This window comes from Dunckerocampus dactyliophorus, chromosome 6 (assembly GCF_027744805.1).
Source record: "Dunckerocampus dactyliophorus isolate RoL2022-P2 chromosome 6, RoL_Ddac_1.1, whole genome shotgun sequence".
NCBI classification, from domain to species: Eukaryota; Metazoa; Chordata; class Actinopteri; order Syngnathiformes; family Syngnathidae; genus Dunckerocampus; species Dunckerocampus dactyliophorus.
Genome location: NC_072824.1, coordinates 7,269,724 through 7,294,939, shown reverse-complemented (window position 1 = coordinate 7,294,939; position 25,216 = coordinate 7,269,724). Strand labels below are relative to the sequence as shown.

The 25,216-nt window shown below is 47.1% G+C and overlaps 2 protein-coding genes across 4 annotated transcripts; one reads left to right on the top strand and one right to left on the bottom strand.

Annotated features, from left to right (window-relative positions):
- Window positions 1–178: 178 nt before the first annotated feature.
- On the top strand, window positions 179–13,813 carry ttbk1a (tau tubulin kinase 1a). Its single transcript, XM_054779681.1, has 16 exons — window positions 179–1,779; window positions 1,866–2,024; window positions 2,436–2,583; window positions 2,658–2,731; window positions 2,817–2,957; window positions 3,071–3,175; window positions 3,790–3,855; window positions 3,965–4,057; window positions 4,144–4,269; window positions 4,337–4,491; window positions 4,565–4,775; window positions 4,839–5,011; window positions 5,084–5,424; window positions 5,499–5,650; window positions 11,690–13,086; window positions 13,162–13,813. Exons 1-16 carry the CDS (start codon window positions 1,735–1,737, stop codon window positions 13,574–13,576), a joined length of 3,801 nt encoding a protein of 1,266 aa, XP_054635656.1. The 5' UTR covers window positions 179–1,734; the 3' UTR covers window positions 13,577–13,813.
- Window positions 13,814–19,078: 5,265 nt separating this feature from the next.
- On the bottom strand, window positions 19,079–24,772 carry tpcn3 (two pore segment channel 3). Of its 3 annotated transcripts, XM_054779705.1 has the most exons (19): window positions 24,502–24,772; window positions 24,235–24,317; window positions 24,023–24,137; window positions 23,817–23,945; window positions 23,352–23,468; window positions 23,149–23,267; window positions 22,971–23,072; window positions 22,778–22,904; window positions 22,497–22,704; window positions 22,214–22,358; window positions 21,951–22,136; window positions 21,707–21,771; window positions 21,380–21,467; window positions 21,207–21,276; window positions 20,922–21,138; window positions 20,732–20,822; window positions 20,538–20,651; window positions 20,343–20,455; window positions 19,080–19,500 (listed from the first exon to the last, which is right to left on the bottom strand). In XM_054779705.1, exons 1-19 carry the CDS (start codon window positions 24,574–24,576, stop codon window positions 19,370–19,372), a joined length of 2,295 nt encoding a protein of 764 aa, XP_054635680.1. In that variant the 5' UTR covers window positions 24,577–24,772; the 3' UTR covers window positions 19,080–19,369. The 3 variants fall into 3 exon arrangements, 2 of the variants coding, with proteins under 2 accessions (XP_054635679.1, XP_054635680.1); XM_054779704.1 differs by lacking the exon at window positions 21,707–21,771 and having other exon boundaries at window positions 19,079–19,500; window positions 20,922–21,276; XR_008570735.1 differs by lacking the exons at window positions 19,080–19,500; window positions 21,707–21,771 and having other exon boundaries at window positions 20,348–20,455.
- Window positions 24,773–25,216: the final 444 nt, after the last annotated feature.

Genomic DNA, 25,216 nt, shown 5'->3' with positions numbered 1-25,216 from the left:
CCAAACCCGGACTGAGCAGGCTTTTAATGAACGAGGCCGTTACAGTTGGGACACCAGAACTGAACCGAATGGGGGCTAGGTTCTGAGACTCTGCTTTAGCGGGCGTTTCGTGTGTGGACCACATTCCAGATGAAGATTCCCAAAAGGCGGAAAAGGAGGTGCGCCAGGTAGGCCGTGCACGGTGCTCGTGCGTGTGTCTCCCAATTCAGCGTCAGTCGGGTCGTCAGTGTTGCTGCTGTTAAACTGGACCGGACCGGGCGGTGTCAGTGGAGCGATGTTTCATTAATGACCCGGGTTAGTCCGGGCCAGATTTATTGAGGAGCTGGATGTGAAGTTGCGCATGCGCACTTCGGCCGCATGACTGTGCAGCGCAGATGTTTTCACGTTAAATATTTATTTGAAAATATTCCCATTAGTCAGCAGCGAAACACAATGTCAGTGTGCTTTCTGATCTACTGTTATTCAAAAGTCAACACTTAAGGATGTGAATTTTATGTTTTTATCTCAAACGTTAAAAAACACCGAGCCAACAGAGCTAACAAAGCTAATCGAAATAACAGCACCATGACAGCTGATATTACATCAGTTTATAAAGAAAGCTAATACAGAAACACGCTACACAAGTGAAACTTATTTAGTGGAACATGTCAACTTTTAGCTATTGAGATTTGGTGGCATTGACATGACAAACAAGGCTAGTTGGCTTGAGTTGTTGATAGCTGCTAATTAAATCCTAGACTAATGATGTGGGTCAAAGAAACAAAGATGGCAGATGTTTCTGTGCAACTGCATTGATACTGTATTATGATGATGACCAATGAGAGACATGGTAGTGACGCTCCAGATGACCTTTTTGGTCTGTCCCCTGTAATGTCACCGCGTGGGCGGGCCTCTGGTTCTATGCGGTCCTGTTAACTGTGCCGTCTGTTTTGGATCATAGGGTGTCTGAGGATTTGTTGTAAGCTGTCAGGTTTTCCGGGAGCTCAGAACTATGGTGAGCTGCGAATGATGTCAGCAGGAATTACCAGGAATGACGCTAACTGGCTTCTGGCAGAGCACGTCCATCCCCCTCCCCTCCTCTGCCCCCTGTAGGTTCAAGTGTCAAGTGTCAAGACCACAGAGTTCCTCAATGTGCATCATTTGACATCGCCATGCTGAGACAAGCTAAATGTTGATGCTAATGCTAAAAGCTAGGCTATGGTCTTACTCTTCTGTATTTCTTGTTGCATATGTTACGTATATATTATATATTATCTTTCTAGTCATGGGGCTTTTATGATGTAAACAAAATTATCCTGACTCGCCTGCATCATCATTTTTTTAAGAGGGAAACTCTGTGGTCCCACCCTTCTGCGATAATTGGTCGATGTGTCTCGCGGCTGCAGAGAAGCCCCTCCCCTCTCCATCAGAGTTGCTCTGATTGGACGCTGTGCATGCACGTGACACTGCATGCACATCAGCATGCTTGACGGCCACTTTTCTCCTGTGGGGGGCACTAAAGTGTTTAGAGAAACAGTTTAGCGCCCCCATCAGGAGTATGAAGAAGATGTGTCCGGTGCAACATTCCACAACATTCCTTGATGGAATTATGGAATCAAAGTCTTTGGCCCGAGCCAGCTGATATAGGCTCCTCTCCCTTCTTCACATGTGATGGATATTTGCTGCCAATACCATCGCACGCCACCCCCACCCCCCAGCCACGCCTCCCAGCCCGTAGCCTGATGCTGCTGACGAATGGCTTGTAATGGCGGCGTTCTGTTACAACGTCTCAGAACTCAGGTTGGACCGAGACCCCTGTCCCCCCGCCTACCTCTCTAAGACAACTGTGGTACTCACCCCCACCCCCCACCCCCCCACCCCCACAGATAAATGGCTCGTTCAAGCTGGGAGCTGCTCGTGTTCTGTCTGGCTGGCAGATGCAGTGCCTAGGCCCCGCCAACCAGGACAACGCCAACATGAACGGGACATCTGAGCAGGCCGATATCCTGCCGCCAAACTGCATGGTCAAAGACCGCTGGAAAGTGGTGAGTCTCTCTGACACATGTGCACACACGCGCACATACACACACACACACACACATACACACACTTTTGTCTGAACCTGCACAACTCTCACGTCTCTTCTATGCATCCTGAAATAAAGACTTATGTAATGCACTAGCTATCTGAGCCAATCAGAACACAGCATGCGCCCTACGGCGTGTTTGCACTTCACTGATCAATTTCCTGTTGACACTCAGCTGCAGAACCACAGCGTACACATACATGCACGTTTGTTCTCGGTGGACAGGACAGTAGATGGTAGTTAAAGCATCTCGTGTCACTGAGCCCTCTAGTGGCTGCAAGTTTAAATGTGCGACCTCGCTGTCGTTGTGTCAGATATCATTACTGTCATTATGTGATGCAACTGTGCGACTTTGCACTCTGTGTCTTAGCTGAAGAAGATTGGCGGCGGCGGCTTCGGTGAGATCTATGAGGCTTTGGACCTGCTAACGAGAGAGAACGTGGCGCTGAAGGTGGAGTCGGCCCAGCAGCCCAAACAAGTTCTAAAGATGGAGGTGGCTGTGCTGAAGAAGCTGCAGGGTGAGTCGCTATGGTCCTGGAGGGTGCGCCACCACATGATGCCATTTTGCTCTACATGCTTTGTTGTGGTGCAGGTAAAAACCACGTGTGTAAGTTCATCGGCTGTGGGAGAAACGACAAATTCAACTATGTGGTCATGCAGCTTCAGGTGAGAGGCACTGGCTTTTATTTTCGACAGTGTAACCCGTCATGCGGTCTGACTTCCAGCGGTGGCTTGCCCTTTACGGTTTCAGGGTCGTAACCTGGCTGACCTTCGGCGGAGTCAGCCTCGAGGGACCTTCACCATGAGCACTACGCTGAGACTGGGCAAGCAGATCCTGGAGTCTATTGAGGCCATCCACTCAGTGGGCTTCCTGCACCGTGACATCAAACCTGTAAGAACAACAATCCGCCATGTGTGCATTCAACACGTCGTTTGCATTACACACAGACCTTATTAGCGCTGCTAAAGTGATCTTCCAGGACAAATGTTCTCTCGTTCCTGCAGTCGAACTTTGCAATGGGCCGACTCCCATCCACGTACAGGAAGTGCTACATGCTAGACTTTGGTCTGGCCCGACAGTACACCAACACCACAGGGGAGGTCCGACCGGTAAGGACTTTCATTGACCTGACTGCATGTCCTCCTAACATGGTGTTCAATAGCATGGTGTCAGTGGTGTTCATTGGCATGTTGTCTAGTAGCTTCAAATAGCAGCCATTGGCAGATGAGCATTGTATGTAACATACTGTATGTGTACTAGCACGGTGAATACTATCATGTTTACCAGCGTGGTTTGTGTATGTGTGTACATATTGTGTGTTGTAGACATTATTTTTCATTATTTTATACGTTTCCATTCCGTGACGTTTACTTGTAATCATTATTATGATTTGTTTCATTTTTTTGTCTCTTGCGTGTTCTTTTTGTTTTTCTTCCAGTTCTTAGCAGCCAGTTCTTGGACTTATGATTTTGACGTGCATGCCTTCATCATCACCATGGTTACCCAGGGATGTGAGTGTTTGCCATAGCAACCGAGGGGCTGCATCAACAGTGAATGAACACGTCACATGTCACATTTAGAATGTTTTTTTTTTTTATAATATCATCCACCATGACCTCCTGCTGCTCTTTTCTTTTCATTTTAATTTTGCTTTTTTTCATCTCAACCTTGGCCTTGAACCTTGAATAATTGTAAAGCTGATGATGTCACTCCCTGTCTTCAGCCGAGGACGGTAGCAGGCTTCAGAGGGACAGTGCGCTATGCTTCGGTTAATGCTCATAAAAACAAGGTGAGGGTTTTTTTTGTCGCAACGGCGCCCCCTTTTGCTTGTCCTATCATGTCGACAGAAGCAGTCTTTGTAGTTTTACACATTTTAAATTCACTTGAATGTTTTGCAGGAGATGGGTCGCCATGATGACTTGTGGTCACTCTTCTACATGCTAGTGGAGTTTGCTGTTGGACAGTTGCCATGGCGAAAGATCAAAGACAAGGTCCAAAACAGTCTGCTTCTAGTCCATTTTTTGTCTAGTTTGAGTCCAGTTGTAGTGCTAGTCTGCTGTGTTGCTGTTGTGTGCAGGAACAAGTGGGTCAAATTAAAGAGCGTTACGACCATCGCATGTTGCTCAAACACATGCCGTCTGAGTTCAATGTGTTCCTGGACCACGTCCTGACGCTGGACTACTACACCAAACCGGACTACCAGGTAGGCTGGCGGCAGCACACCGCAGGTGTCCGCTGTGTGGTCTGACATATTGGTGGTGTGGTTGCAGCTGCTGATGTCGGTGTTTGAGAACAGCATGAAGGAGCGAATTATCACGGAGAACGAGCCTTTTGACTGGGAGAAGGCAGGAAGTGATGTTACCATGTCCACCAGCGCCTCTACTCAACCACAGCACAACACACGGCCCACCGCCGCCATGGTCGGGTGAGAAGCCATCTTCACATCAAACATGGCTGATCTATATATGCTTTTTTTCACTGACGTGTTGTGTGCACAGCGCCATCGTGACGCCAGTCCCTGGAGACCCCCAGCGTGAGAACACAGATGACGTCCTGCAGGACGAGCACCTCAGCGACCAGGAGAACGCCCCGCCAGCGCCGTCCGGCCGCACCCCCGGGGAGTCTGGAGTCCAACCTGGCGGCGAACCCGGCGAGGCTTGGGATGACACCGACTTCAACCGCAACAGACTCAGAATCAGCCTGAACAAGGTTGGTTGAAAGCAGCAGTCAGGGATGCTAAGACGTTATGACTCATTACTATTATGTCTGTAGGGGGCTCAGGAGGAGGAGGCGGGCCGCGCCGCATGTCCCGTGTCACCACTTCGTAGCGGAGCTCCTGACTCGCCCACGGGTCAGGGGCGGTCCTTACGGTACCGCAGAGTCAACAGTCCCGAGTCTGACCGCTTGTCAGCCGCTGAAGGCCGCGCTGACGCCTATGGACAGAGGTGGTGTTGATCATTTAGCCACCTGCTGCTAAACCTCAAGTTTATAGCTGCTAAAGTTGACATGTCTTCCAGGTCCAGGATGGACATGCTGGGCTCGCCGTCTCGTCATGTGTACTCCTCTCAGCCAGCGCAGATGCTGTCGGTGGACCCCGGTTGCCGTGGCGATCGCCAGGCGAGTGGCAGGCAGGAAGTGTCAGCAGCATCGGTGGACCAGGAGGCACACAGTAACGCCTTCATCCGCTCTGTGCCACTGGCCGAAGAGGAGGACTTTGACAGCAAGGAGTGGGTGATCATCGACAAGGAGGCGGAGCTACGTGATTTCCAGCCAACCACCTCGGGAACTACGGACGAGGAGCCTGAGGAGCTCCGCCCTTTGGAGGAGCAGGAGGAGCGCAGGAAGCTCCGGGCCGCAGGTAGGAGGAGCTGATGTCGTCATGGCGACAGACGGCTTCATGTGACCTCATGTAAAAGTGCGGTGTCCTTCCAGGCGGTGAGCTGGTGGTCCGCCCCAAAACGCATGCCAGGGATGAGGAGGCATCGCGGCGGAGCGGAGGAAGCCCCGCCCACTCCCCGTGTCACTCGCTGCCCTCAGGACGCCCCCGTCGCAGAGAGTCCGAGCCCCTTGGACCTCAGAGAGTGGTAAGAGACTCTACCAGCCAATCACATGAGAGCTTTGATGGCGTGCAAGTGGTAGAAATGCACTTCATGTCGTTGCCGTCATCAAAGGTCTCCTCTGAGCGAGATGCTCCACGCTGCTTGTTGACTTGCTGATTCATGTGCCGCCATTTGTTTTCATGGGTGGTCTTTTCACTGAACTTTGACCCACCAGCAGGTGGCGCATTCTGTGCTGTGCAAATCTCACGCACACACACGCACAGACAGACAGACAGACACACACACACACACACACACACACACACACCTACCTGATTGCTTGTATGCTGTTGACCATGTGTGTGTGCTTCTGTGTGAGAACAAGACATCCTGGAGCACATTACACTGTGTTCTGAATTATTGTGCAAATAGGATTTTAGTATCATAAACATAAAATGTTTTTGTTTTTCAATTAAATTCATGGATGGAATTGTGTCTTGGGGCTCTTTGTATTACTTATATCAATCTCGGGCAACTGTCATAATTAGTTAATTAGCCACGTGAGCCCAATTTAAAGAAAACTACTCAAAATGATGTTCCACGTTATTAAGCATGCCACAGATTTCCAGCAATATGGGAAATAAAAAGGATCTCTCTGCTGACAAAGAAGCATCAAATATTGCACTGCCTTGGACGAGGCATGAAAACATTCAATAATTCACAAACCACTTCGTAGGGTGAAAAAATTTGTGGCTGATTCAGATGACAGGGATTGTGCTGATAAAGGCATAATGAGAAAGTTTTCTACCAGACAAATTTATCAAATCAAGAGAGCACCTGCTAAAAAGCCATTACAAAGCAGCAAACAGGTATTTGAAGCGGCTGGTGCCTCTGAAGTCCAATGAACCTCAAGGTGTAGGATCCTCCTGAGGCTTGCAGTTATGCATAACTATTAGGCCACCCTTAACCAATACTCACAAGCAGAAACGGTTGCAGTGGGCCAACAAATACATGAAGATTAATTTTCAAACAAACCTGTTTACTGATGAAGGCCGTGCAACCTTGGGTGGTCCGGATGGATGAAGTAGAGTATGGCCAGCATAGCTCAACAAGGCTGTGATGTCAGCAAGAAGGTGTCTGAGTCAGGTTTTGGATCAGAATCATTGAAAGTGAGCTGGTAGGCCCTTTATGGTCGCTGAAGGTGTGAAAATGACCTCAGCAAAGTATGTAGCATTTCTGACTGACCACTTTCTTCCATGGTACAATATGAAGAACCGTACCTTTTGTAGCAAAATGACCTTCATGCATGACAATGTGCCATCTCATGATGCAAAGAGTACCTACCTCTCTGTCATTGGCTGTTATGGGCATACTTCAAAAGGAGAGGAACTCATGGTTTGGCCCCCTTTTTTCCCCCTGACCTCAACCCAACTGAGAATCTATGGAGCATCGTCAAGCAAAACATCTGTGAGGGTGGGGGGCAGATCACAACAAAACAGCAGCAGTGCGAAGTTATTCTAACATCTTGCAAAGAAATTCCAGCAGAAACGCTCCAAAAACTCACAAGTTCAATGTAAGAATTGTGAAGGTTATATCAAAGAACGGATCTTATCTTAAACATGCAAAATGTTACTGATTGAAATAGCGTTTGCTTTCAATAAACATGACCTCCTTATGCTGCAAATTCAACCAATTACCATTTCGGTCCTTGACAACCTTAGAAATGCTTTGAAACTCTGTTGTGCATAATAATGTGGAACAGTGCATTTTTTATTTTTGAACAAAAATAATCTTATTAGACCTGTCACAATAATCGCTAAATCGATTAATCGAACAATTAAAAAAAAACAAAAAAAACGTGCATGTGTTTCACCAGCTCGTCTCTCTGTGCACACGGGAGGGTTCACGCTGCATCTGTCTGTGCGCATTGGTTTTATAGTGAAATGAACAGAGAGTGTTGGCCCTCATCTCATTCAGCCTCTTTGTGGAGGCGGGGGTACTAGTGAGTGGACACAGGGTGTGGCAGTGATCGTGGTGAGGCAGCATACGCTAACATGCAGAAGACACAGAAGCGATGGGTTTTGAGGAGAATGCCACAGCCGACAGCCACAGTGTGGGAACATTTAGTTTATAAACAGAGTGAACACGGTGAGCGCATGAACACTGACGACCGACGCGGACAGTTTTCTCAACTGGGAGAAAAAAAACTACCGTTGTATGTGCCCCAGGCAGCGGTGCCTTCCTCCCAAAAAACGGTGTCGCTGGCTATGTTGCAAAAACATACTTAACAGGCAACGTCTGTGTCAAGCTAATGTCTCACACAGGTACACCGTACACTTTACCTGTATACCATCTAGTGGTTCAAATGCGCAGTACACTTCTCATGACAATTAATGAAAAAATGGTCTATGAAGATGTTGTCGATAAAATCAATTATCGCCGATAATTTGTAGCGCAACAATTATTTGTTGTCGTGACAGGCCTAACTCTTAACATACAAATTGTACTCTAAAGGTTGATGACTGGAAAATTATGATGACTGTATTTGACATTAACTATTTAGCAAAATCAGAGAAAAATATCATTTGCATGATAATTTGGAACACAGTGTAAACTTGTTGCTAGCGCTCCCCACAGGAACATAATAGCAATGACGTCATCATCTCGCTTGCTCCGACTTTAACCTTTACACAAGGTCATCAGAACATTGTTAGCCGTGAGCTACTTTAGCATTTACACTTTCTACTATGAAATCTTGCGCTAGCAGTTAGCCACATTAGCACGTTTAACAGTGTTGTGGTGGTAGATAGCCGTGGGTTACCAGGCTATTATTTTGTGGTGTGTGACGGTGTGTTGTTAGCATCCTGCTAAAAAGCTGCTGGATGTTTGTTACTTGAGAGGTGTGTGTAAATATGACTTGTTTGTGTTGTGTGACTTTTGTTCCTTGCTGATTGAGGTCTGGTGGCTCATATGTGACGTATGAGTGTTCACATTTAATCTCACACGCACGCACGCACACAAACATATACACTCACACACGTCAGAACTGTTTGAGTCACTTTTTCTTTGGATTGATTTTGGCACCGGCCGTGACCTCCGAGCTGGCTCGCCGCCCCCGGAGGAGCGCCATTGTGTGTGTTGCTCCTTTAAAAAGTATGAGGAGGTTGAGTCGCCTGAGGAGAAAAGAGCGAGGGAGCCAGAGGGACGAGACGAGAAGGAAAAAAGTGATGTTTGAGGGTAAGCACAGTTTAGGAACTAGTCCTTTACTTGTCCTCCTCTTCCTCATCTTACCCTCTGTCTCTGTCTGTCTTCGTCTGTCTCGTCCTCTCTCTCTCGTCTTCTTCTTCTTTGGTTTTTGCACTTTTACTCGTGCAGCTAGAGGGCGCTAGTTGCTAACGTCAAGCTAACAGTAGACGCTCCCTCTCTCGCTCTCCCCAGGCTCCTCCCCCTTGTTAGCTTGTCCCGTCTGATTGGCTCAGGGAAGGGAGGGGGAGGAGACGAGGACAGGAAGCCACGTCACAGTGTTGGCGCGTAGTTGTCGTGTTTAAAAAAAAAAAAGCAAATATTACAAATAAGAAATGGGCTTCCTGTGGTTAACCTCCCCTCCCCCCTCTTTCTGATTGGTCTGTTTGCAGCTGGACGAGGACCGCCCCCAGCCGCGGCCCAATCAGCTGAGGAGGCTGGCCTCCTACGTCTTCTCCTCCTCCACCCTGGAGACGGAGCAGTACCCCCACGGGGGCGGGACCTTCATCCACAGGAGCCGCTCGGCCGAGAGCAGCCCCGCCCACGTGGCCGCCGCCTCTGTTCGGCGGCGACACGCCGGCACGCTGCCCGCTCGCAGCAGACACTCGGTCCTCAACGTGTCACGGACGCAACTTCAGCACATGATAGCTAAACTCATGAACAAGAACAGCAGCTGAGAGCGCCCCCTACAGGGACGTCAGTGTAAATATGAGCATCAGTTAAAGACACACTAACGACCTAATCATCTCCACTTAGCCATGCCGGCCCCCTGGTGGTACACATGCACATACAAACACACACACACACACACACACACACACATATACGATGGTGCTGATGACGCAATAAAGTCTAAAAGCAAGCATGTTGCACAAGGTCAGAGGTGAGGCAGGAAGCGTTAGTACTTTTGTGATGAAGGATGTCGAGTCATCACGGAGTCCTGTTTCCAGTCTTCCTGTAGGCGGCGTCCATGAAAGAAGATTTGTCTTTCCACTGCTTTACGACTTTATCACGCGTCTTTTTACGTCTTTGCTGGTTGTCGCTTGTAGCGTTTAACATTCATCACACTGAATGTTTGTTAGCGTCTTAGCGTGTGGCTGCTAGCATGGTGGTCCTGGGGTTGTTAATGCTAATGTTAACCTCAGTTTTTGGTGGCTGAGGTTGAGTGTGTGTGTGTGTGTGTGTGTGTGTGTGTGTGTGTGTGTGTGTGTGCGTGCGCGCGCGCGCGCGTATTTCCTACTTTTTACAGTAGTCACGTTGTGACCTGTGACCCTTGGCCGCCCCCACGCGCTGGAGTTTCTTTTCGCCATGTTTGCTGTCGCCACTGTTGCACTTTATCAGTGTCATTGACATGGACGCAATAACGCTACACTGTTAGCTTAGCATGCCACACGCTTAGAGCCTGGTGATTGGTTGCTGAGAATGGGGAGGAGCTTGCTAGTTTTATCTCCCCCAAAAAAGAGTTGACTATCTTGGAGCTTCCAACATGAGAAGTGAGCAAAGAAATGTTTATTTCACAGAGTTTAAGGGCTAAATTCACAGAATATGCACCACTTCCTGTTTGCATTCATGCTGCTTCAGGAGTATTCACTTTTTTATTGTAGAATGTATAAGCTAGGCTAGCTGCTAACTTTTTGTTGCACATGCAAACACTTAATGTTGGCGGCAGAGGCGGAGTCAAGACCGCCATGTTCTGTTAAACGTGACAAAGCTTGTATTCAGTCCACATGTGGCGCGTTTTAAGCACGAGAAGTTGTTGACATGTGAAAAGAAAAGCTAGCGTGTGGTGACTCAAAGCTGCTTTAGCGAGCATCATTGCTAGCTTGGCTGCTAACTGCTGCTATTTGTGTTGTCATTTATTTGTTTTCAACGAGCTTCCACGAGACCGAGAAAATGTGATGTGGTTTGGTTGATGCTGAGTTTGCGGTTGACCTTTAGCATTATGAAGGGTTTTTTTTTTTTTTGTAGGAAAAGTGTTATTTAAGTAAATCTGGCGAAGTGAAACTTACCTCGAAATCAAGCAAACAATTGTATTTTTACCTCATAAATCAGACAGTGGAAAGGATAAATGATTTGCATCTGTAAAGTATTTTGGGATAACAGGGTGAAAACGTACAAGTAATGCTCTTGCTGACTTTGCGCTGCGTGACGAGTGGTGCTTTGAAAGAGAAAACTAAAGAAACATTATTATTAATAACATACCTGCTCAACAGGACGTCCTGTGTAGCACACATCCTTAATTAATACTTGATGTGTTAGCCCTCTTTAGCATCCATTAGCTAAGATAAGAATTTTGTCCATATGAAAGGTAATCTGTATGAAAAGTTAAATCAAGGTTAGATCATGTGAACGATTAACAACATCTTTAAAAGTCTCTTTTCTACTCCACAGCATTAGCTTGCCTCCTGTTTTTGAAGCTACGCTAGGCTAAAATAGCGGAATGTTCTTTTGCAATAAATCAAAGATGGTGTGGACAAAGAAGAGTCACATTTTCTTACGACAAAGCATGAAGGTTTTGATACGTGTACATATATACACTGTTGTAGAAATAGTTAGCATGCTAAGCAGTACACGTATGTACATAAGATGTATGTACATAGGACGTGTGTTTAATCTTTACCAAACACTTGAAAACGGACTGCAATGCATTTTTGTGCCTTTTCTATTCTTGTGTGTAATCTCGACAATCTTGACAAGCTTGTGTGAAACCAAAACCATATTAAAAGGATTTTGGGGGCAAACGTGTGAGTGTTTTTTATCTGACCAAAGACTCACTAAAGCAGCTGTCCACTTTGATGTGTCCCGTGTGTCCAACTCTCTACTTCTTGTGTGGCATTGCAGGTGTCGTTGCCCCCAGAACGGAGCGACCCCTCGCCGCCATCGCCGGACTACCGCACCAAGGCTGAGAGCGACGAGCGGGAGCATGTCCACATCCTCCCGAAGCTGCAGGCCAAGCGGGCTGACTTCCTGACCGTCATGCTGACAGGGACTTTGCCTCAACGCCGCAGCTTCACCACTTGCGAGGACGAGGACAATGTCCCGGAAACCCCAGGGCCAAAAGACGACGACGTGACCAAGAGCGAGTCAGACAGTGAGGCCAGTCCAAAGAGTTCTGAGCGGAGCCAGGATGCCGCTCCCTCGACGCTCATGGCCGAGGACCAGAGGGGATCCAGGGGACACGTCTCGGCAGCTGATGCTGACCCGGACCTGGAGGACGCGTCCAAAACCCTGGTCCTCTTTTCACCCGGAGACACTCGAAAGTCCCCGTCTGGTGGAGACCAGGTTCTGGAAGGCGAGTTGGCCACGCCTTCTGGTCCAACCACCCGCCAAGACCGCCTCCTCTTTGGAGACGGCATCAATGTGGAAACCTCAGAGACGGGCCGGTTGTCTCCGGCTTTCAGAGCGGACATGAGGTCCTCTCCACCCATCGCCCCTGCATCACCCCCATTTACCAAAGTAGAGCGCACTTTTGTCCATATTGCAGAGACGTCCCACCTTAACGTCATGTCTTCCAACGGTCACGCTATCCGGGAGACAGAGCGGGACGTCCTAGACGGAGACACCCACGGATCAGGAGGGGCGCCAGAGATACTCCACCCTCTGCTGGAGTCGACTTTAGACAAAACCCTCCACACTGAGAACAGTCCTGCTGTCCTACCTCAGTCTTTGGAGCCCGTCCCAGAAGCCATTTCACCAGAGCCTCCAGAACAGAAACCAGCATGGTCCAATGAGGAGGCATCAAAGGTCCACAAATCTGACTCTGAACCTCCAGCAGCAATCAAGCCCAGAATCAAGAGCAGAATTCCTGTGCTCATCTCAGAAGAAGACTCAGAGCAGTCGTCCTCCATTTCTACACGGGCTCGCCTTCAGCGACAAGCCAGACAGCAGGACTTGGCCCGCGTCCTGGTACAGAGGCAGCAGGGTCGTTGGATGAGGAGGAGAATCTTGTCCGGGACCTCGTCTTCGTTGTCCTCTGGAGATGACGAGCGTCGCAGGGCCTCAGAAACTCTGTCCACCGCCGGCTCAGAGGAGGACACTCACACCTCGGACGAGTTGAGGAGGAGCTCCAATCTCAAGCCGGCAGAGGAGCAGGACTCCACCATGTCCAGAAGTCGGATCCCCAGGCCCGTCACGCCTGTCAAAAGACCTCCAGGGAAGCTTGTCGCCGTTCCCTCTCCTCTCGCCTTGTCTGAGATGACTGAAACCAAAGGAGCAACGTCAGCGTCATCACATTCCAGGTTTGTTGTCTTTCTTAAGTTTCGTCCTTGTCTACAATAACCAAACATCACTTCATTGTCCTCTTCTGTCCTCAGGAACCACAAGACTGGACCCAGCTTTGTCAGCAGTCAACGCAAGTCCACACCTGTCACATCCAGATCCTCGTGCTCATATCCTCGTCCGGCCAGTGTCCCAGTCCACTCCGGCAGTCCTCGGATGCCCCTCCGAGTCCTCTTTGGAACCCGTCGCAGCCTTAGCTCCACCCACTGCAGGACCGACAGCCCCTCTCCCCAGAGAGCAGGTCCGTCCAGACCGCTGCTCTCTGTCCGAGCCCCAACAGCCCCCGTTCTACCACCCAGGAACACCACGGCCATGCGGCGCAGCGCTTCACAGGAAGCAGCCGCCCAGTCGCAATCGGGCCCCGCTGCCACCGCCAGATCCCGGTCCAAAGCAGCCAGTGTGGCCAAAGGGAAACCAATCAGCAGGGACAAGGTGGCACCCGCTAGATAATACAAAGACACTCCGCGACAAGCTCTGCTTCAGTTCTTTTACAACTTCCTGTACCTTCTTCACGGGCTTCCAGTGTGGGGGTCTGAGACTTTGCCCCCTGCTTGGATCACGCTGCATGGACCACTACCAAGAAGATAGACCGTGTTCTTGCTGAGCATGCTTCAGTCATCATCAGCGTCTTTTCTTACGCATGACACAAACAGGGTCTGCCACATCAGTAAAGTCTCGGTCATGTGACACCGCCTCCTGTCTTTCTTTTCTGCTTTCATCATTGTCACGTGACCTGGCAGTGGAGGCAGCGCTTAACCGTTGCTGTCTAAAGAAGGCTGAGGTGAGTACAGCAAGTCAACTATCGAGCCTTTAATCCCTGCAGCCCTGCAGGATTTCACAGGAGGTTTTCCCAAAAAATTTGCAATAAAATTGCGTAAGAAAGTGAATAGAAATGACACTTGCTATACAAGCTGCACACTGACTGCTCTAAAGTATATTTGCACTAGAAAAGATATGTAGTTAAATGGTGAGAGGTGTACTCACTTTTGTGATATACACATACTGTACTACACACTCCTCATCAAAATCTTAAGACCAGTTGAAAAATTACTAGAATTTGCATTTTGCACATTTGGATCTTAATGAGGTTTTAAGTAGAGCTGCAATATGCAACAGCAAGAAGGGGGAGTGAGACAAAAAGCATTTTGAAAAAGTCATTTATTGAAAACAACAATTAAACTGAAATAGGTTGTTTATCAGCTGATCAACAGTTTATGACCATCGCTCAAAAAATAACAAAAAACTCTCCAAACCAGAACAAAAAATGTTCTCAGTAGGACTCAGTAATGAGAAGCTCCACTGTTCTTGTTAATCACTTCAAAAATGGGTTTGGGCATGCTTGATGCGAGTGTTTCCAGGAGGCTAGTGGGAACATTGCTCCAATGGTGAAGATGGCTTCACCAAGGGCATCAACTGTCTGGAACTGATGGCCATTTTTATAAACTTCCCTTGCCATCCATCCCCAAATGTTCTCTATGGGATTTAAATGAGGGGAACATGCAGGATGGTCCAAAAGAGTGATGTTATTCTCCCTGAAGAAGTCCTTGGTCAAGCGAGCATTGTGAACTGCAGCGTTGTCCTGTTGAAAAACCCAGCTGTTACCACACAGACGAGGGCCCTCAGCCATGAGGGAAGCCCGCTGCAACATCTGCACGTAAGCAGTCGCCGTTTGACGACCCTGCACCACCTGAACTCCGGTGTTCCCCTAAATGAAAAAGCACCCCAGATCATGATGGACCCCCCTCCACTGTGCCGGGTAGAAACATCTCAGGTGGGATCTCCTTGTCATGCCAGTAACCTTGGAAGCCATCTGGATATTTTTTCTCTTCAGAGAATAAAACTTTTTTCCACCTTTCAATGTCCCATGTTTGATGCTCCCTGGCAAAGTCTAAACAGGCAGTTTTGTGGCATTGAAGTAGATGAGGTCTTTGAATTTGTTTTTTGTTTTTTCAACCCTTTTCCCAGAGATGCCATCTGATGGTTATTGCACTGCAGTCGGCACCAGTAAGGGCCTTAATGTGGGTGGAAGACCGCCCTGTGTCTTGATGGACAGCCAATCGGATCCTCCGGCTCAGCGCAGGTGTGATTTTTTTGGGGGGGGTCTACCACTTGACTTTTTTGTTCCATAATGCTCAGGATCTTTCAAAAAAACCAACCTCAGCAGCAATGGCACGCTGCGAGAGGCCTTGCTTAAGCAGCTCGACAATCCGGCCTCGTTCAAAAAGAGAAAGCTTTTTAGCTTTAGCCATCAGGAGGGCATGACCGTGTGAATGCCTGACAGAAAATGAACATTTTGAGCAGATTTTGGCTTTTATAACCTGTGGTCTTAAACTTTTGATCAGCTGATAAACAGTCTATTTAATTTTAATTGTTGTTTTCAATAATTTACTTTTTCAAAATGCTTTTTGTCTCACTCCCCCTTCTTGTTTTTGCATATTGTAGCTTTACTTAAAATGCAAAATGCAAATTCGAGCAATTTTTCAACTGGTCTTAAGATTTTCATCAGGAGTGTATATGCAGTGGTGTGAAAAAGTGTTTGTCCCTGTCCTGATTTCTTAATTTTTTGCATGTTTGTCACACTTAAATGTTTCAGATCATCAAACTATTTTAAATGTTAGACAATGACAACACAAATGAACACAAAATGCATTTTTAATGAAACTTTTTATTATTAAGGGACAAAAAATCCAAACCTACATGGCCCTGTGTGAAAAAGTGATTTCCCCCTAAACCAGGGGTCTCAAACTCAATTTCACTGGGGGCCAGTGGAGGTAGAGTCTGGGTGAGGCTGGGCCGCATCAAGTATTGGGAGTAGAGCTGGGAATGTCAGGGTGCCTCACGATACGATACAATTCACAATACATCCATGTGATAACACCACTGTTAGTTCAGTGTTGGTGTTTTCTTGCCCTGTAAGTATGGAAGTAACACTGAGCTTGCCCGGATGTTGCGGGCTGCAGTTACACTACTCTTTGATGTCCAGTCGCGGGCCGCAAGATACGATTTAGTGGACCACAAATGGCCCTCAGGTCGTGAGTTTGAGACCCCTGCCCTAAACCTAATAAGTGGTTGGGCCACCCTAAGCAGCAACAACTGCAACCAACCGTTTCCAATAACTTGCAATGAGTCTCTTCCAGCGCTGTGGAGGAATTTTGGCCCACTCATCCTTGCAGAATTGTTGTCATTCAGCCACATTGCAGGGTTTTCCAGCATGAAGGCCCTTTTTAAGGTCATGCCACAGCATCTCAGTATGATTAAGGTCAGGACTTTTAGTCTTCATTTTGTTTTTTTCAGCCATTCATAGGTGGACTTGCTGGTGTGTTTTGGATCATTGTCCTGCTGCAGAACCCAAATTGGTTTCAGCTTGAGGTTTTGGTAGACAGCAGAATTCATGGTTCCATTTATCACAGCATGTCTTCCAGGTCCTGAAGCATCAAAGCAGACACAGACCATCACACTACCACCACCATATTTTAACTGTTGGCATGATGTTCTTTTTCTGAAATGCGGTGTTACTTTTACGCCAGATGTAATGGGAGACACACTTACCAAAAAGTTCAACTTTTGTCTTGTCAGAGTATTTTCCCAAAGGGGTCAATTGAAGATGTTTTCTGGCAAAATTGAGCCGATCCTTAATGTTCTTGATCAGCAGCGGTTTTTCGTCTTGTAACTCTGCCATGCAGGCTGTTTTTGCCCAGTGTCTTATGGTGGAGTCATGAACACTGACCTTAACTGAGGCAAGTGAGGCCTACAGTTCTTTGGATGTTGTGGGGTCTTTTGTGACGTCTTGGATGAGTCGTCGCAGCGCTCTTGGGCTAATTTTGGTTGGCCGGCCACTCCTGGGAAAGTTCACTACTGCTCCATGTTTTCGCCATTTATGGATAATGTCTCTCACTGTGGTTTGCTGGAGTCCCAAAGCTTTAGAAATGGCTTTATGAGCTTTTCCTTTTACTGATAGATCTCAATTAAGTTATGTTTTTGGGGGGGGGGGGGGGGTAATCACTTTTTCACACAGGGCCATGTAAGTTTTGATTTTTTTTCTCCCTCAATAATATAAAGTTTCATTTAAAAACTGCATTTTGTGTTCAATTGTGTTGTCATTGACTAATATTTACATTTGATGAAACATTTCAGTGTGACAAACATACAAAAAAATAAGAAATCAGGAACAGGCCAAACACTTCCTCACACTACTTATATATATGTATATATGTGTGTATATATATATATATATATATGTGTGTATATATGTGTATATATATATATATATATGTATATATGTGTATATATATATATATATGTATATATGTATGTATATATATGTGTATATATATATATATATGTATATGTATATGCATATATATGTATATATATATATATGTATATGTGTATATATATACTGTATATGTATATATATATATACACACACACACACACACACACAGTCGAACCTGTCTTAGCGGCCACCTGTATAGAACGGCCACCTGCCTACAGCGGCCACTGAAAAAATCCCCCGCTGAAAATTTACATGTTATAGACCCTGTGTATAGCGGTCACCTTTCTATTTTGTATCCCTTGGTCAATATCTGACCAAAATGCCGACTCAAGCAGAAACTTCATGCACGAAAAAGTTTCGTTTTTTTAAGCAATGAAGCCGTCGTGTGTAGACTTTAATTACTGAGTCGTAGCTCAGTCACAATCATTCACAAGATCCACACAAACTGTCAGTTGTTCGACATAAAAAAAAGCCGTCTTCTTTGGAGCTTGTTACAGACAGTGACACCGTTCATTTCCTGGTGTGAGACAATGTTCACTGGTCAATACTGTAATGCCACTTGTTGTGGGGAAGGAGAGACTCACGTCGCCGATGCACTTTAATCGCTTTATTAACAGCGGTTTATTAACCTAGTAGTTCTTCACAACTTTTATCCGCAGTCCCACAGTGCCCTCTATTGGTCAACATGTAACAGTATAATTATATGTATCTGCAAACACAACAAGCTTCTAATCACAGACATGTTAATATGTGGCGCACAAATTCAAAATGGCCGCCAACCTGTCTATAACAGCCACCTGCCTAAGCGGCCACTTTTACTGTTTCCCTTTGGTGGCCACTATAGACAGGTTTGACTGTATATATGTGTATGTATATACTGTATATACTAGGTTCCCAACTTACAAACACAATTGGTTCGAGACGACCATTCGCAAGTCGGTTTGTTCGTAAATTGAAGAAAAGGTAATTTATTAATTAGGTACTATAGTACTATAGGTACTACATGTACGTGTATACATATACAGTATATGCTTATGTATGTAAATATGAGTTTGGATGCAGTAGTAATATTAAACAAGGATAATTAATGAAAAAAACAATAATAAAAATGATATAATAATACGTAATGATAAATGTTATTTACCTTTGAAGAAGAGTGGTCGAGCATACGTCCTTGGTGGTAGTGGTGGAGGAGGAGTTACTGAAAAAAGGACAAATCGTCGTCGTCGTTAGACTCTTCTAAAAAAGGTAGTGTTCTGTGAGTGGTGTAGAATTAAGCAGGCCTATTAACTCTTTATAACTTTATTTACTGGCTCTGCTGGGTTGTATTATACAACTACAATTTAGCCTTCCCTCTCTCTCGTCTCCTCTCCTGTTGGTCCCATTAGCAGTGTCACAGTGCCCTCTACTGGTCAAGCATGTAGCAGTATAAATATGGAGTTACTACAAGGCAAAATACATGAAAATATTGACCAGTCAGCTTGCGTTTGTATCTCCGAATGTTCGCAAATCGGATGTTCGTAAGTAGAGAACCTGGTGTGTATATATATATATACACTGTATATATATATATATATATATATATATATATATACACTGTATATATATATATATATACTGTATATATACTGTATATATATATATACTGTATATATATGTGTATGTATGTGTATATGTATGTATGTATATATATGTATATATACAATGTATATATATATATGTATAAAAAGACAAAAGTAAACCAGGCTCCGATGTAAAACAAAAAAAAGCAGGTGTTTATTTGTGAACAGGAAGTGGACAGTGGATTCAGTCTTCATGGAAGAAGAAACTCCACCTACTTTTCTGTGATGGAAGGAAAAGCGCCTCTGATGCTGTCAATCAAAAAAATACCTTACTTTCATGCTTTAGCAGTCACATTTATTTTTTCCACAAGGGCGAACTCTGAACTATCAACGAGGAACTGTGGTCTAAGCGGTGCTGAAAGTTGGGTTGGAGAAGTTGCCGTTGGTTTGAGGGTCGGCGTCGGCATCAGCGTTGTCTTCCTGCTCCAGGTCGGCCTCAAAGAGTCTCTGCAGCAAGGCGTCCACTGTTCGATACCCTGACACACAGACAGACAAGTCACACGTTCTGTTGCATCCTCAATAAAGCACACGCATCACATTACGAGGTGATCCGTAAAAGTTGAAATGAGGCAACTGGACATTTGTGGTTTGTTGAAGACGTTTCACCTTCAGTCTAAAAGGCTTCTTCAGTTTTAAATTGTAGATGTTGAGTCTGCCTAATGCTCTCTGGTTTGGGGTGAACGCGATAGAGTTGTTGTGGTTGTTGCCAGGCGTGGCTGGTGAACAACTGTCCTGCATAACAATAGGTCGTGACCCTACGTGGTGGCAAAACACCTTGTTAGTGACCACTCTTCCTGTGCAATGACACAATTTTTGAGGGAGAGATGCCATCCTTATCCTGTGTTCAGAGAAGGTCTTTCAAGTTTGACATCTTCCAAACCAGTGGCCCTCCCTATCCAGGATTTGGACATCGATTCTCTTGAGGGCATTTACGTCAAACTAGAAAGACCCTCTCTAAACAGAGGAGGCGGCTTGCGCCTCACCTATTGTCTGCTTGTAACGATGTCCTAGTACTAACATGTCTCCAAAAAGATTGTCTCATTCCAAGCGAAGAGCTGTTTTTTGCCACCAGTTAGGCGAATGACCTACTGTTATGCAGTGATGGTTGTTCAACAGCCACACCTGGCAACAGCCACATCAAAAACAACACTACTGTGACCACACCCACTGTGAATAGGGAGACTCCACGCTTAAAAATTTAAGACTGAAGACACCTTTTGATTTAAGGTGAAACGTCTTCAACAAACAAGGAGAGTCTAGTTGCCTCGCTTCAACCTTTACGGATTACCATGACCTGGATGACTGTGACTCTACAGACTTTTTGAGGCGATTTTAAACATGAGGTTTGGTTTGCTCCTCTGCGTTTGGTCAGCCATCTGCTCGTTGTCGCATGTCTCCATGGAGTTCACCAAGTTGTCCTCTGCTGTCTCTCTGAGATGCAAACAAAGACAAATGTGGTGAGGAAAGCCGTGACCGCTCGTCGTCAGCTAGGCGACGTTGAGGGCCAACGCACTGAGCCACGCCCAGCTCTAGTTCCTCAATCTTCTTCTCCAGAGACGTCTGCAGATCACTCTTGTCCACAGAGTACTCCACAAAGAATGCCTCCAAGACAAAGGCCACAAAGATGCTGAAAGACATCAAGAAGTGATGTCATTGCCGATTCAGGACGCTGACTTGTTGCCATGTAGATGATGAAGATGGTCTCACTTGATGATGATGATGACAACCACGATGTGGAAGAGGACGAAGTAGATCCTGGCGGACACGTGGGTGACTGTGGCGAATCCATTGCTGAGCAGTGAGGTCACGTTAAGGAATCACAGCACATCTGGACATCTGCAACATTCCACGTCACCTTAAGCATTAGCAACAAAGATGGCTGACAACAGGAGGATATCATGCCACTGGTTGACCACAGTGAGCTCCAGCAGCAGGATGAAGGACGACACCACGTTGTTGAAGTTGTTCTTGCAGTAGTTGAGTTGGGCGAAGGCACTTCCTTTGAGAAGAAGGTTCCCGCAGTACGCCTTGGCCGGGTTGCTCTCGTCCTCGTAGAATTTCACCTTCCCTTTGAAGAGCTCCATCCCCACCATGGCGAAGATGTAGTACACCACCTGGCCGCCAGGGGGAGCCCTTGTCACTACAAATGATAGCGTAGAAGGAACGGCACATGACTTCTTACCAGAATGAGCTGGCCAAAGGTGAGGATCGCCGGTCCGATGCGGATCAGGGTGTTGATGATGGTGCGGAACCTGGATGAGCACGTGGGTCAACAAAGATCTATTGTTGCCCCGCCCACTCTGATGTGTCACTGAATAGTTCAGCTTCTTCCGATGATGACATCACACGTCAAACCTTTTGATGCTGTCCACCACGCGGACGAGTCGCAGGACTCGCAGGATGAAAACGATGTCGAGGATCTGCCGGCTGGTGTACCCCCCCGCTGCGACACCAATGACACACATTAGCATGCTGCCTCGGAACTCCACCCCCACTTCCTGTTTGTAAGCATGCTCACCCTCCATTTCATTAGGTATACCTGCACGTCATCTACTGACATCCAATAGGATGGACTCAACAGTTCATAAAACACAATGACACCTGTTGCTAATATTTTGGCTGTACCTAATGAAGTGCTTACATGATCAGAGAATGGCCATGAAGGTAAAGAAGTGAGCTCACATGACTTGAGGGTGGAGTTAATGATGGTGGCGATGAGAGCGCAGATGACAATGATGGTGTCAAACCTGCACACAGGAAGTGACATGAAGTGTGTTGGTGTGAATAACTGAAGTGGTGCCCCAACTGGCCGCTGGCGCCATTGCAGCTTTGGAAGAGTTGAAATACTTGCAATTTCCTGTCATTAACGCTCGTTGTTCATGTGTCTGCCGGTCATAGGTGATGCGGCATGTGTATGTGGACTCACCAGTTCCAGAAGTTGTGTCTGGAGAAAAAGCTTCTGGGCTCACACACGTAGAGTTTGAGCAGGATCTCCAGCAGGTACAGCGCCAGGAAGACCCACTCAGAGTTGGCAATCACGGGACTCTCCTCGTCCAGTCCGATGAAAACAGCGTTCACCAGGATGATGACGTCGTACGTAATCACGAACGCTCTGAAACCACCACCAAAGGAGATCACGTTCTGCGTGACAGAGCTCCGCCCACCAGCCTGTCTGCTCCGCCCTCTCACCTGTGCTGAACCAGTCTGCAGAGGAAACGACTGGGCGCGGACAAGTAGAGAGCGGGTATCAGGCCTAGAAGTGGGTGTGGCCTGGACTTGAGTGTGATCACTTCGATGTTTAGCAGGTCGGCCAGCTGGATGAACGCTGTTTTGTCTGCCCACCAAGAGACCACAAAGGTTAACAGTGAGGCTGCAGTACTGCCGATGTCGAGGAGGGGACAAGCAATCTCCTTTAACCTTTCCATGACCCCTCATACACCAAAACAGAACGTGGAACACATTGGCTGCGCACCGATGGCGCCGCAGTTGTTGTCATCTGAGACGCTCCAGAGCAGCTCGATGTGGGCGTGGCTGATGTCGGGCTGGACCAATCGGATCAGACGGGTCCAGCTGGCCCGGCTCACTCGTGGCTCGCCCCCCTCACCCGTCCGCTCCTGCAGCACAGCAAAGGCCCTTGCCATCTTGTGCCGTTTGGCCCGCACCAGCTGCCGCACCTCCTCCTGTCGGACACAGAGGGTGCCGCCGTGACCTCACGCTTGCATTGAGCTCACCCGCAGTCACATGACCTCGCACCTTCAGGTACTTCTTGTAGTTGTTGAAGACGACGGCCAGGAAGACGGACATGAAGATGTACGTGTTGACCAGGATGTAGACAATGAAGAAGATGGCGAAGGCCGAGCTTGCGTTGTATGCCGGCATCCTGACAACAAGAAGCGGCGCGTTCAGAACGGCCATATTTTGTTTGCATTGACACGAGATGCCTCACATGACATCGGGGCTGTTGGCCGTGGTGACGAGCACGTAAAGGTCAAAGACGACGTCCACGTAGTTTGTGAAATACGGCGCTCCGTCCACCGTCCTCAAACCGCTGACGGAGAGACAAGAGTCACAAGATTAGGAACACCTCCCGGTGTCTGACAAAGTCAGAAGTCAGAGACGCTCACCGCTTGCTAAAGAGTTTGAGCGCCATCAGAGAGAAGACGAGGATGCTGAAGATGAAGAGCAGGAAGACGTACAAGATCTGAGGGAGAGCGTTCCGGATGCTGCGAAACGCTCGACGCAGCTAAACACACACGCTACATCAGGACAAGCACCACGATGCATTCAAGTGTCTCAGGAGAGGAAACATTTAGGTCACATGGCCTACCTGTCGCCCCTCCGTCACGTTGACCAACAGGAGTGGCCGCAAGACTCGTGACCAGCGGACGGCGTAGCAGCCGGCAGCATGCAGCGCGCCGTAGATGATCATGTCCACCAACGTCAGCTGAGCAACACACATGCGCAAACACATACATTTGAGCAGCTGTTACTGTGCCCCCAACTCCAGCCAGCGTTTAAACAGCATCTATCAGGTGACATGAAGCTGATTCACATGTTTTGCAAGCGTGACGCTGTGTCAGCACATTGGCGCTGTGTCGGATAGGAAGTGAACACACTTTCTCCACAGACGAGCAGGAAGCGACCTTCCAGTAGCATCAAGAAGACGCCAGCTGATCTCCATGAGCACACCAACGTAATGACTGTCACTGCAACATTAGCTGTGTACTACTTAACACACACTGATGTCATAGCCCCTCCCACCCACCTGCTCATGCCACTAAGCCCCTCCTACCGCCAAGATGACGATCATGCAGATGTTTTTGGGGTCCTTCCAGAACTTGTCTCGCGGGATCACCTTGGCATAGTGTACGAGTCGCAGAGCGAAGACGTGCAAACACAGCAACTCCACCAACATGGTCGCCTGACAGGAAAGAAGAAGACGACTTGCACTTCCTATTTAGGACCCTTGCCACTTCCTCTGCATGCGAGCCAGCTCACCCATGGCGGCAGTGGCAGGACAGCGGGCTCCTCGCAGATGGCCAAGGACAAATGGAGCAGGATGAAGAAGTAGATGAGGACCTGAGGAAGTCTGTGGTTGTACAGCAGATACAACCTGGCACATTTCAAAATAAAAGCACAACATCAGTACTTGACTAGGAGGAAAGAAGAGAAACGATCTTGCGCGGCAACACCAGAAGGATAATGGTCACCTGACGGCCTGCGGCGATGTGTCGAAGAAGATGTTCCTGTTGTACTGAGCATCCGAAACGTAAACAGCTGCCAAGTCAAAATCCTGCAAAAAACTTGTTTAACTTTTCAAAATAAAACAAATTGAGGACACAAACTAAACGCATAAAAAACAGCATCTTTAGCGATCAGAAGTCACGTGATCAACAAACCCACATGTTTTATTGCATATTTTTATGGAAGTCAACTGAAAAGTCCAAAGTTTTACTGTTGTCATGTGATCGTCTCACCGCTTTGTTTTTTGCTTCGTTTGCATTTTCTTTTCCTGCGCACGCACGCGCGTCTCCACTGCTCGTGCTCGTCATCTCCTCGTCTTTTCCAAACACTTACAGTATTTCTCCAAGTCGGCACAAGTCAAGTCGCTCTTGAAGACTCGTAGAGGACTCGAAGAGCACAGAATGTTCCAACAGGCAAGAATCCGCTTGTTTTTAGGTGTCCGAGTGAGCAGCAGCAGCAGGAGCAGGCATTGTCAAGATGTTTCCTTTGCAGTTTGACTTCATCTCTGCTTGGAGCTGAGCAGGAGAGTGCTGCGTTCAAGGTGCGTGGGAAACGGGACTACCAGCAGACATGGACGTAGCTTTGACCCATTTACTTCAATACTAAACTGGTCTAACATCATCTCGTTAATGTTGACATGTATTCTTTTAATTGTGATGATGTAATTAGGATAGCAGCCCATCACAGGATGTGTTGGGTTGTTTTTACATATTATACAAATGCATGTTGATAATTAATACTGTATGTACACATAAAACACTTAACATACCGTATATACGTAACTTCAACTTTTAATTTGGATTAGAAAAAAGTTATGCTCAAATTAAAATATATATTCGCTATTTTGATGATCCGTTTTAAAAAAAAATTTTTCGTGTAAACCTGCCGTTTTTGCTTCAATCTAGCTGTTGTGTCAGTGAATGCAGCACACTTTGTCACGTGACGCTC

What these genes read in the sequence shown, in the direction of transcription:
- ttbk1a (XM_054779681.1), top strand. Translation starts at nt 1,735, where the DNA reads ATGGCTTGTAATGGCGGCGTTCTGTTACAACGTCTCAGAACTCAG. An exon ending in TGCACCGTGACATCAAACCT is followed by an intron (nt 2,958 to 3,070) that starts GTAAGAACAACA and finishes TCGTTCCTGCAG; the next exon opens with TCGAACTTTGCAATGGGCCG. An exon ending in ACACCAAACCGGACTACCAG is followed by an intron (nt 4,270 to 4,336) that starts GTAGGCTGGCGG and finishes GTGTGGTTGCAG; the next exon opens with CTGCTGATGTCGGTGTTTGA.
- tpcn3 (XM_054779704.1), bottom strand. Translation starts at nt 24,576, where the DNA reads ATGACGAGCACGAGCAGTGGAGACGCGCGTGCGTGCGCAGGAAAAGAA. An exon ending in ACGTGACGGAGGGGCGACAG is followed by an intron (nt 23,268 to 23,351) that starts GTAGGCCATGTG and finishes GTGTGTGTTTAG; the next exon opens with CTGCGTCGAGCGTTTCGCAG. An exon ending in TGTGGTCAACCAGTGGCATG is followed by an intron (nt 20,823 to 20,921) that starts ATATCCTCCTGT and finishes ACGTGACCTCAC; the next exon opens with TGCTCAGCAATGGATTCGCC.